Here is an 11872-nt window from a genome sequence, read left to right on the forward strand (position 1 = left end):
TATGTATAATATAGAAAATTAAAAAAAAAAATTAGGAGGAAGACGATGCACTATGTGCAAGAAGGAAAAAAAAAAAAACAAGTGCACTGTGCGTGCGTGAGAGAGAAGAAAAAAAGAGGGGGGGGAGAGAGAGAGGTTGAAGATACAAATATATATACACATTTATATATATATATATATATATATATATAACCAACTCTATGCAAAACCCTCTATTTTATTATTATTTTGTTTCTTCTTTTCTCTCTCAGGAGAAAGAAAAATGAAAAATTAAATGTTGAGATTGATAACAAACCTCTCATTTCTTAAATAAATACTCTAACCAATTGAGTTATATAATATAGATGAACATTTATGTATTTATTAGTTATCGGTATATGTATTTTAATAGTATTCCATTCATGCGTATAATTTTATTTATTTGTAGAGTATATTAGTTAGTATTTTATTATTACTGTACTAATGTATATTAATTAGTTTATATGCATTAGTTAGTTATACATTTTTTATTAAAATTAAAATAACTACATATATTTATGTGATATTTTTTTATATTAATTAGTTTGACAAAATTAAAGGATTATATGGATATGTTTCATTTAATTTTTTTTATTACAATAATTAAATTATAATATTTTTAATTTACATTATATGTGATGATTATGAGTCTAACGAAATTTTCGAGCATGTGATATAAACAATAAAATTTTAATAATTTAATTATGAAAAATCGTGTTTGATATCTATTTTTTTTATATACTTGTATAAATGACATTCAAGAAGATGATTACTAATTTGTCTACCAATGAGAAATTGAATAGGACAAATTAAGATGTATGGTATAGAAAGATTCAATATATTCTTAATGAGCACGAGATTTTGAAAACCTTGACCATTATTGTACTTGAGCTAAAAAATATCGATAGTGACTGGTACAATGAGAATCTGGATGCATACCAAACATGGTTCAAGACAAACCATTTTGCGCTCTATGCTATGTTGTATTGCATGCATAATGATTTTATTAAAGAGTTTGATAGTTGTTCCACAGCTAAGAACACATAGGATAAGTTTAAGATCACTTATAGCCAGATATCTGCTATAAAGCTCCGTGCCTTGAATTTAAAGTGGATGAAATATAAAATGGATTCAAAGCACAGTATAGTTGAATATTTACATGTCAAGAGTGCTATAGTTTGTGACATTAAGGCTGTAGGGTGTGATATAAAAGATCAGGAGCAGGTTCTGAATGTGATTCGTTCACTTCCAGATGAACCAGAATGTTGAAAAAATTTTAAATTCCTGATGGTTCATAGTGAACACATTAACACTTTCTTTAAAATTGCTAGGCACATTGAGATGGAAGTTGAGCGTCAAAAAGTGCTTAATCCTTCCAATGTGGTACTTGTTGCCCATGAGGTCAAACCCAAGGGAAATAAACATAATTGTGCTAAGCAATTTAAGAAAGGTTAGTGCCCCTTTCAAGCCTATGGACCTAAAGGTGGTGTGGCCAAACAACATAAGTCTAAGGGCCATAGAGAAAAAAATGTAACGCGTATGAAGTGCTACAACTGCAGCAATAAAGGTCACTTCACTCATGATTGTTTCGAGCCGAAGAAGGTATATATCTCTATTTTGCCTCTTGATTTATTTGTTTGCTCCCATGTATTAGTTGCTAATTATTTTCCTAATTGGATTGTAGACACGGGAGCAAGTAAACATGTAGTTCAAGATCGAGCTGGATTCGTGGACTATCATCGTGTCTCGGTGGGTTTGCAAATTATTGTATTGAGCAACGAAAACAAAGAGGATGTCCTTGGAATCAGAACATACTAGCTCAAGCTACGTGGAGGAAATACTTTACTCTTTCATGATACTCTCTATGCACTTGGGGTGCAATATTATTTACTTTCAGTTGTTTCCTTATTGAGATTGAGTTTCTCTTTTAACTTTAAGCCTGTTACTTTAGACATTATATAATATGGCGATGTATTTGGTCATGGGTCTTTAAGAAATAATTTCTTTGTTTTTGACGTGGAAGATAATATATATAATAATTCTATGAGTGTTTATGTTTCTCACTTTGATTGTGATTCTGAATCTGTTAAGTGACATGCTAGACTTAGCCATATTGGTCAAGACTGAATGAGTAGACTAACTAAAGAAGGTCTTTTAGATCGGCTTACGAAGGTTAAGTTACCTAAATGTGAGTCATGTTTAGCTGGTAAAATGAGTAAGAAGCCTTTTGGTAAGGCTTCAAAGGTGTCAAGTCCCTTAGAATTAATCCATTCTTATATTTATCGGCCTTTAAATATCAAAGCACGTTAGGGTTTCATATATTTCCTCACTTTTATATATGACTATTCACGATATAGATATGTGTATCTAATTTCTCACCGCTATGAAGCATTAGATATGTTCAAACGTTTTGTAGCGGAAGTAGAAAATCAAATAGATCGAAGAGTAAAAACTTTTCGAACCGATCATGGTTGTGAATACCTTTCTGATATGTTTAAAGAATATTGTGAGAAAAAATGTATATGTAGGCAACTTATAATTCCTCATACTCCACAACAAAATGGTATTGTAGAGTGAATGAATCATACATTACTAGACATGGTTAGATCGATGATGGCACATGGCAACCTCTCTAATAATTGTTGGGGAGATGCGTTGCTTACGACAACCTACATCATTAACTGTGCACTAAGTAATTATGTACCCATTACTCCATATGAGTTATGGACGGCAAGAAATCCATTTTAGATCATTTACATCCTTAGCGATCGTCAGGCTATGTACATAACCCAACCCACAAGTACGGAAAACTAGGTCCAAGAGCAATTAAAATGGTGTTCATCAGATATCTCGAACATTCAAAAGGATATGTAATGTTTAAAGAACACCCAAATGGTGGCATGACTGAAATAGACCCTCGCAATGTTGATTTTCTTGAGGATGAGTTCTTAAGCATTGACGGAATAAAAGAGATTTATGAATTGTATGAGTTATAGGAGAACATGCAACTATTTATTGGTGAAATGGAGGTATTGAGAACCTATCAAGTCACCAAGGATAGTGACATTCCACCAAATGAAAAAGATAATGGGAGTGATCCTACTATTTTTAAATGGTGGAAAGTTACTTACAAATGATAATCCATCAGAAAATGGAGATCTGGGCTTGGAACATGTGCTTAGCTTTCAAGCTCCAAATCTTATGCCAAGGGACAGTGAGAGAGATTTATCATCTAGTCAGATAGGTGATGAAGGCCCTACAATCCGAAGGAGTAAACGTGAAAAAATTTTCCAACGATATTTTCAAATTGAATGAGAAATTTTCTTATCCACGATTTTAGAAATTGAGGAACCTACCTCCTTTAAGGAAGCTATGAATTCACCAAACAGTAAAGAGTGAATTGATGCCATGAGGGATGAGATGGACTCAATGATGAGAAATAAGGTTTAGGAACTAGTTGATCTCCCGCCTCAACATAAATCAATTGGAAACAAGTGACTTTTCTAGATAAAATATGGAACGGATGGATCAACCTATTGGGTTTGTCTTAAAAGGTCAAGAAAACAAGGTTTGTTGTCATAAAATATCCATATATGGTCTCAAGCAGTCTTCCAGATAATGGTATTTCAAATTCCATGAAGCCATTACTTCGTTTAGCTTGTCTATAGTAGATGAAGACTGTTGTGTGTATGTCAAGAAAACAATGGGAGGGATTATGTTTCTCTCCTTATACGTTGATGACATACTATTAGCTGAAAACAACATGGACATGATCAATGCTATTAAGCATAGTTGTCTTCAATTTTTGAAATGAAAGACATGGGTGAAGCTAGGTTTATCCTTGGTGTAGAAATAATGAGAGATCGTCCCAAGAAACTTCTAGGACTGTGTCAAGAAGCATATATTAAGAGAGTCTTGGAACGATTTCATATGCATTACTCCAAATCTGTTGACACTCATATTGAGAATGGTCTAATCTTAAGTCTTAGTCAGTGCCCAAAGACAGAGTAAGAGAAAAAGAAATTGAGCAACGTTCCTTATGTTATTGCAATAAGCAATTTGATGTATATCATGATGTGTACACAACCAGAGATTTGTTTTGCGGTTGGTTTGGTAAGTCGTTATCAAAACAACCTTGGACCTGCTCATTAGCAAGCAGTTAAGAGAATCTTATGCTACCTTCGTGGTATAAATGACCTAGTCCTCTGTTATTAAGGAGGGGACTTAAGATTGAAAGGATATTTAGATGCAGACTGGGATAACAACTGGAATGAGCCTAAGCCGACCTCAGGATATGTTTTTATCATTAGTAGATGTGTTATATCTTGGTGTAGTAAAAAGCAAGACTGCATTATTTTATCTATAATGGGAGTGGAGTATATTGCTAGTTGTCTTGCTGTACAAGAGGTAATTTGGTTGAGAAGCTTTCTACAGGATCTCAACATCACCCCTAAAGTTAATGAACCTATAGAAATATACTGTAACAATACTGCCGGCCATCCAATATGCTGGGGATCCGATATTCCATAGGAAAACCAAGCATATTAAGAGGGGTTATCACTTTGTTCAAGTTGCCATCAAAAAAAGAGAAGTTGTTATTAAGTATATATCCATTAGTAAAATGGTTACTAATCATTTGACTAAACCTATACCTATAGATGTTTTTCAGGGTCATGTGAAGAGTTTATGTTTGAGTAAGCGTTAATTTTTTAGTGGGATTTGATATGTAATGGACATATGTTTTTGTGTATTGATCATTTATGAAACAAAAGTTGTTATTTTCTTATGAAATATTCATGAACATAATTGCATGATTAGATACGTAATAATATCACCAGGCTTTATGATTGACCTTATCACACAGATGATCTTCCTAACACTTGAGTAGTAAGTAGGATAAGACTAAATTATATTGGGGTTAAGTATGTCCAATATGAACTGTCTTTATATCTGTGTTGTATTAATGATAAAATATTAAAATTTTATAGTCGCGTTAGTATGTCTAAGATGAGACTCTATAGAGTCGAATATAAAATATACCCGATTTCATACTAGAGCCTTAGAGTCGAATATCAAGTATGAGGTCATACATTGAGTATGTTGATCAAGTGACTCGAATTAGATATTTGAGTAGTATCTACACTTATAATTCGCACGACATAGAAGAGTGACATGCCCAACTTAGTGGGAGCTATGTTGTGACATACATATCATACTGTATATGTTACATGACAACCGATATAAGGAGTGACAAAATAATTCCCTACTTTGTCACTGTGTGACACCTGTGAACTCTTGTATCTTCCTTGTATGATGCCTTTCGACTTGGAGTTATCATATGAAGTCAAGATTTGATGTTGCTACTTTAATATGTTTCTAAGGGCCACGACTTATACGATGCAGTGGAGCATGTTAGGAAAATAGTCAAGTTGAGATGGATTATTATGAGTGTCTAAGGAAGAATCTTTCTGAAATCGTCACATAAACCCTGGCACTTATATTTTGTATATAACCAAGTAATATAATTATAGTATAGAGGGACAATGTATGCTAACAGTGATGTTTAATGATCTGGGGTATTATAAATATAAAAATATTATATTAGTTATACGATGACTTAACATAACACTACTTATTGCCTTTTAGTCGCATACCCCATATCCTGTATAAAACGTGAGAGATATATTTATGTAGTAGTATATTATGATTATTGTAGTTTGTGTGGCCGAGTGGGAGATGTTGTGTAAAATTAAAAACGTCCACAACACTCATTGTAAAAAGACACAACCCTTCCTAAGTCTATAAGATAGAAACTCTTCTTTTAAAAGGGTATGACTCTTAGTGAGTATATAAAGGAGAAAAAATTTATTTTCATTTAATTGAAGAAAACAGATAACATTTAAAAAAAGTATATTACAATTCTCTCTCTCACGTTAAGTTAAACTATAAACGGACTTGAGTTTTGGGGTGTAAAGAGTACCCGAAACTCTAGTAGTATTCAAGAAAAAACAAAAGATATTAATAATTATTCTCTGTTGGCAAAAAAATAAGTATTTTATCCTATTGCTTCCGCATTAAGGTTAGTCCTAATTTTTTAACAGATAAAAAATAATAAATAAAGAACTCACATATGATAAAAATTAAATTTAACTATCTAATATAAAAGAGAGTAGAGAATAATTAATCCACTGGTTAGATAATTTGTGTAATTTCTTAAATTTTTAATTAATTATATTATGATCGGAATATATTGACTTAAAATATATATTCATAATGTATTATGAATAAATAATTAATAAAACTAAGTAGAATAGATCGCCAATATTCTTACATAAATTCAAGGATTTTAATATTGAATTATTTGCTCTAAGATACATGCAACATTTCAGTGCTCATGACTAAATAACTAACAAACATAGATGACTTTTTCAAGGGAAAAAAAAAAAAGAAAAAGAAAGAAAAGACAAGCGAAATTAATCTATATAAAATTGTGGTGTTTGAATGAGTCAAATGGCAGAATAAATCATTCAATAACAATTAGTTATACATGTGTATGTATATATATATATATATATATATATATATGAAAACATTAGATGCTTTCAATATTTTATCATGCTCGTTGTGACACAATTTCAATGGTAGGAAAATTTAAAATTTTTGAATAAAATAAGCAGTTTTTTTAAATTAGATCTTAAATTTCACGATATTTTTTTATAAAAAAAATTATTTAATTAACTAAATTTCTACTTAAATTTTTATAATATTTTAGAATGCCTTACGATATGTGATGCAAATACATCCGCAATCATGTTCAAAAGGCCGGACACGACACTCAATTTGTTCATGCATTTCTACAAATTACTTAAGAAGATAATTTAGAGTTTGGCTTTATTGTCTAGGATTGCAGAGACTTACTATGAGACATGCCAAATATATCTCTCTCATGGATCCGACGTCAATGTAATAAAGTAGTTCATATAACTACTAAAAAATACAAAATATTATCCATGCCTTCGCGTACGAGATAGCTTGCCCCTAGATGTAGCATGTAAGCTTTAAGTATGAACCAAAGTTGTAATTTTTTATTTTTGTTTTTTTATAGCTAGAAACATAATTGGTTTTTCTAATTTTAGATGAAGAAAAATTAATAGTTGAAGTGAGTGATTAGTTACATGACTAGTGTTGTGGAAGGGAACTAATATGTATTTTAATGTATATTTACTTAATTTTAAAAATATTAGAAACCCTTCAATCAATATTATTAAATAATTTTTAAAATAATTTTTTATTTTAAACCTATATTTCTTATTTATAACATAATTAATAAAAAGTATATGGTATCACATTTTACGATGGTAGAATTATCTTATGATGATGGAATAATTTTCACTTCAAAATTATTTTTATTAGATGTAAATTTTATATTATTTTTTCATTAAAGATTTTAATTAATTGCAAAGTTCCTAATTTTAAGGAATAATCATAATTTTTCAGTCGAAGGAACAAAAAAAAAAGAAAAGAGAAATCAAGTTTTTAAATAATTTTTTTTTTTTTGAGTATAAAATAATTGGTGGAAGAAAATGAATGGTGACTAATGAAGATAGATACGTCACTTTTGATTGGCGGAAAAGGATAAATTCCCAGCCGCTTCTTCGGGCACATAAAAAGCCTCTAGTTTGACACCTCAATCATCTTATATTGTACATAAATATATATATATATATATATAAAATAAGCATGTTTGGTAAGATTAAAATACGTGTATAATATTTATAAAATAAAATAAATATATACTGTAAATTTAAAAATAATAAAAATTAATATTTTTTTGAAAATATTATTTTTGAAGGTCATCATCCCCCCTCTGGACTCCGCCTCGTCTCGTCTCCAATATAACTGTGAAGGGAATTGATTGGAGTCTGGATCGCTGCCTTTTTTCAGTCAAAAAAGCATGTTAAGAAAAATCTTTGGATTGGAAATCACCTTTTTTGCAAATAATAAGTTAAAAGAAATTATGCAAAGGACAAAGACCATTGACTTTTCAAAGTCTTCGTCTACTCCCCCACCAAATTGAAAATGACACAACTGGAGGGATCATTTCCTTCCAGAAAACTGATTTGATTCCCTTAAAATAACACCTTGTTTAATCAAATGTATTCTTATATATAAGCAAATACTATGAAACCCTTTTCAAAGAAGAAGAAAATAAGGGAAACCCAAATTATGAATTCCACCAATTTGGTAGAAAAAACTCCCATCTTTTTTTTGGTCCAGACCCATCCCATTAACCTCCCGTTTTCTTTGACTCAATTTTTTTCTACTCTAATTTGTTTTGTTTCTCATTATTTCTTCGGTTCTAAATTTCAAGGAGAGAATTATTGAGTCTTTGTTTCCATCTTTTTGTATGTATAAAAATATCGATTCATTTAACCAATCTCACAAACAGAAAGTTTCCTTTCTTGTCTAAATCTTTGAACTAAAAACAATGCTCCCCAAGACTCTACTGCTACTTCAATCTTTACTCCTACTTTCCACTTTGCTTTCTTCGTTTCATGTTTCTTATGCTGCTTTTAATGGAGAAGCTCAGGCACTTCTCAACTGGAAAGCAAGCCTTCAGAACCAGTCTCAGTCTATGCTCTCTTCATGGTCTCTTTCCTCTAACAAAAACACAACCCCATGCAGCTGGCACGGCGTCGTTTGCAATCAGGGAAGTGTCACGAGAATAAATCTAACCAGTGTAAACTTGGAAGGTACGCTCGATCATTTCAACTTCTCTTCTTTCCCTAATCTATCTTCCTTTGATCTCCAAAAGAACTCACTCTTTGGTACAATCCCTCCCCAGATTAGTAATCTCTCTAAACTCAGTATTCTCATTCTGGGTTCCAATCAGTTTACTGGGTTCATCCCTAAAGAGCTAGGAAACTTGACCAATCTTTCTGTTCTAATCCTTTCCAGCAATCATATCTTGGGATCCATCCCAGAGGAAATTGGAAAGTTGGGATCTTTAAGGGAGCTTAGATTGAATCTGAATAATCTCACCGGTCCTATCCCAGCTTCTATAGGCAACTTAAATCAACTTAAGGTTCTTTCACTTTATGGGAACCAGTTATCTGGTGAATTGCCTCAAGAGTTCAACCGCCTTACAAATTTGACCTTGGTTTTCCTCTCCAACAATTCCATCTCTGGGTTTTTACCAGAACAAGTTTGTCAAGGTGGAATCTTGGAGGATTTCTGTGCAAGCAACAACCGTTTTGTTGGAACTGTGCCTAAAGGCTTCAAAAACTGTACCACTTTAACAAGACTTCGTCTGGATAGAAACAATCTTGTTGGTAATATATCTGAAGACTTTGGTGTTTACCCGAAGCTGGATTATGTTGATCTGAGTTACAACCATTTTCATGGCGAGTTGTCACCCAACTGGGGCAAGTGCCAGTTGTTGACAAGCTTGAAAATTTCTGATAATCAGGTTACAGGTGTGATACCACCAGAGATTGCAGGCTCTACTCTTCTGCACTTTATAGACCTTTCATCAAATAAACTTGTGGGTGGAATTCCAAAGGAGTTAGCAACATTGAAGTCATTGTTTAATCTGACTTTGAGCAACAACAATCTATCAGGAAAAATTCCTGAAGAACTCGGCAATTTACCAGATTTATCTTATCTTGATTTGGCTGCAAATAATCTGAGTGGCATAGTACCCTTGAATCTGGGTCAGTGTTCAAAAATGCTGTGCTTGAATTTGAGTAGCAACCAACTCCATGGAGGTATTCCTGAGGAGATTGGCGAGTTGGAGTCCCTCCAAGTTATGCTAGATCTTAGCAGAAACTCACTTTCTGGGGAAATTCCATGGCAGCTTGGACATCTTGTTAAACTGGAAATTTTGGATCTTTCCCGCAACCAACTTACTGGGTCAATTCCATCATCTTTCGAACAGATGGAGAGCTTGAGAATAGTTGATTTTTCTCATAATGAATTGGAGGGTCCTGTTCCAGAAAACAAAGCTTTTCGAGAAACAATTAATGCAGATTCATTGGGCCATAATAGAGGACTCTGTGGAAACTATTCTGGCCTGTTAAACTGTCCTGATCGTAACAGAGGACATGGCAACGGAGTGCTCCTGATCATCATTCCTCTCGTCGGAGCTTCACTTATCCTGAGCATCCTCGTTGGGATTCTCTATGGATTGCAGAAAGAAAGGAGAAAAACAAGCGACGAGCTCAGAGACTCCCACCATGGAAACCTATTCGCCATCTGGAGCTACGACGGGAAGATGGTTTACGAAGATATCAAAGAAGCAACAGAAGGGTTCGATGCCAAGCACTGCATCGGGGTAGGCGGCCATGGAAGTGTTTACAGAGCAGAGCTTTCAACAGGACAAGTAGTGGCAGTGAAGAAGCTTCACCCATCACAGTATCCCAAGCTGGAGGATAGAAAAACCTTCGAGACTGAGATTCGGGCATTAACCAAGATCCGCCATAGAAACATTGTGAAGCTCCATGGGTTCTGTAGTCATGCACAGCAATCTTTTCTGGTTTATGAGTACTTGGAGAGGGGAAGCTTGGGGAAGATTCTTGGCGAGGTGGAGCAGGCGAAAGAGTTGGATTGGATCAGAAGAATAAATGTGGCGAAAGGAGTTGGTAATGCTCTTTGTTATATGCATCATGATTGTATCCCACCGATTATTCATAGGGATATATCGAGCAATAATATATTGCTGGATACAAAATTTGAAGCGAGAGTTTCTGATTTTGGAACCGCTAGACTTGTGAAGCTTGATTCTTCTAATTGGACAGCCGTTGCTGGAACTTGTGGCTACATCGCTCCAGGTAAATTATTTAACAATTTTAATATTTAATTTTCTTTATATATTAATGAATTTTGGCACTTACATTGATCTAACAAATCTGTAAATTATTACGTTCTTCTTCTTCTTCTTCTTCTTCTTATGTTTCTTCTTCTTCTTCATCTTCATCGTCTTCTTCTTTGCTACTTAATTAGTTGATGTATAATCTTAATAGTTTTTGTTTAATACAATAATTATAATTCTACTAAAAAAACTATTTATTTATTATTTTTGCAGAGCTTGCGTACACAATGAAGGTCACAGAAAAATGTGATGTATATAGTTTCGGAATGGTGATACTAGAAATAATGATGGGGAGGCATCCTGGTGATTTGATATGTTCTCTCTCGGCACCGTCTCTATCTCCACCATTGCGATCGCCATCATCATCATCGTTATCATCTTCCTCTTCCTTCGTCGAACCATCGACACCAGTCGTAAAACCTAATGCCATATCATTAAAGGATGTGTTAGATCAGCGACTAGCCAGCCCAGAGCCAGAGGTGGCGGAAGAAATAGTACGGATCGTGAAGTTGGCTTTTGCATGTATAAACAATAATCCACAAAATCGGCCGACGATGCAGCAAGTGTCGCAAGAACTGTCGAGTAGGAAGCTATCGTTTTCTGAGTCATTTGACAAAGTTACGCTTGGACAACTTATGGGTTCTGGTTCTTCGGATCTCAATGGATCAAGTCATGCAAGTGGACCTCTATATAAATGAAAAGCATATAAATTAATATATGATATATATATATATATATGCGCACCTAAGATACAATATTCTTTTGATTTTACTTTTCAAGTTTTTTTATTGGACTAACAGCAATTATGTGTTATACAAAAGTAAGAAGAAAAAATAAATAAATGTCATGAGATGTTTGTACGCTTAAATTTTGTTGTAGCTCATGAAGTGTGTTGGTCAATGTAATATGCGTGAAATTAAGCTTCAAAATTTGTGATTCATAGCCAATTTAAAGTTAAAACATACATGTATATATATATGTCTT

At 33.3% G+C, this 11872-nt stretch overlaps 1 protein-coding gene across 2 annotated transcripts; it reads left to right on the top strand.

Moving 5' to 3' along the window:
* The first annotated feature begins 8191 nt into the window (after positions 1–8191).
* LOC110816161 (uncharacterized) lies at positions 8192–11828 on the top strand. 2 transcript variants are annotated; one of them, XM_088206463.1, is made up of 3 exons: positions 8548–8771; positions 8977–10847; positions 11102–11828. In XM_088206463.1, the coding sequence occupies exons 1-3, from the start codon at positions 8698–8700 to the stop codon at positions 11584–11586; spliced, it is 2430 nt and encodes an 809-aa protein (XP_088062589.1). In that variant the 5' UTR covers positions 8548–8697; the 3' UTR covers positions 11587–11828. The 2 variants fall into 2 exon arrangements, with proteins under 2 accessions (XP_021899913.1, XP_088062589.1); XM_022044221.2 differs by having other exon boundaries at positions 8192–10847.
* Positions 11829–11872: the final 44 nt, after the last annotated feature.

The sequence above is a fragment of the Carica papaya genome, chromosome 6, assembly GCF_054855325.1.
Source record: "Carica papaya isolate Zhongbai chromosome 6, ASM5485532v1, whole genome shotgun sequence".
NCBI classification, from domain to species: Eukaryota; Viridiplantae; Streptophyta; class Magnoliopsida; order Brassicales; family Caricaceae; genus Carica; species Carica papaya.

What these genes read in the sequence shown, in the direction of transcription:
- LOC110816161 (XM_022044221.2), top strand. Translation starts at nt 8,507, where the DNA reads ATGCTCCCCAAGACTCTACTGCTACTTCAATCTTTACTCCTACTTTCC. An exon ending in TTGTGGCTACATCGCTCCAG is followed by an intron (nt 10,848 to 11,101) that starts GTAAATTATTTA and finishes TTATTTTTGCAG; the next exon opens with AGCTTGCGTACACAATGAAG.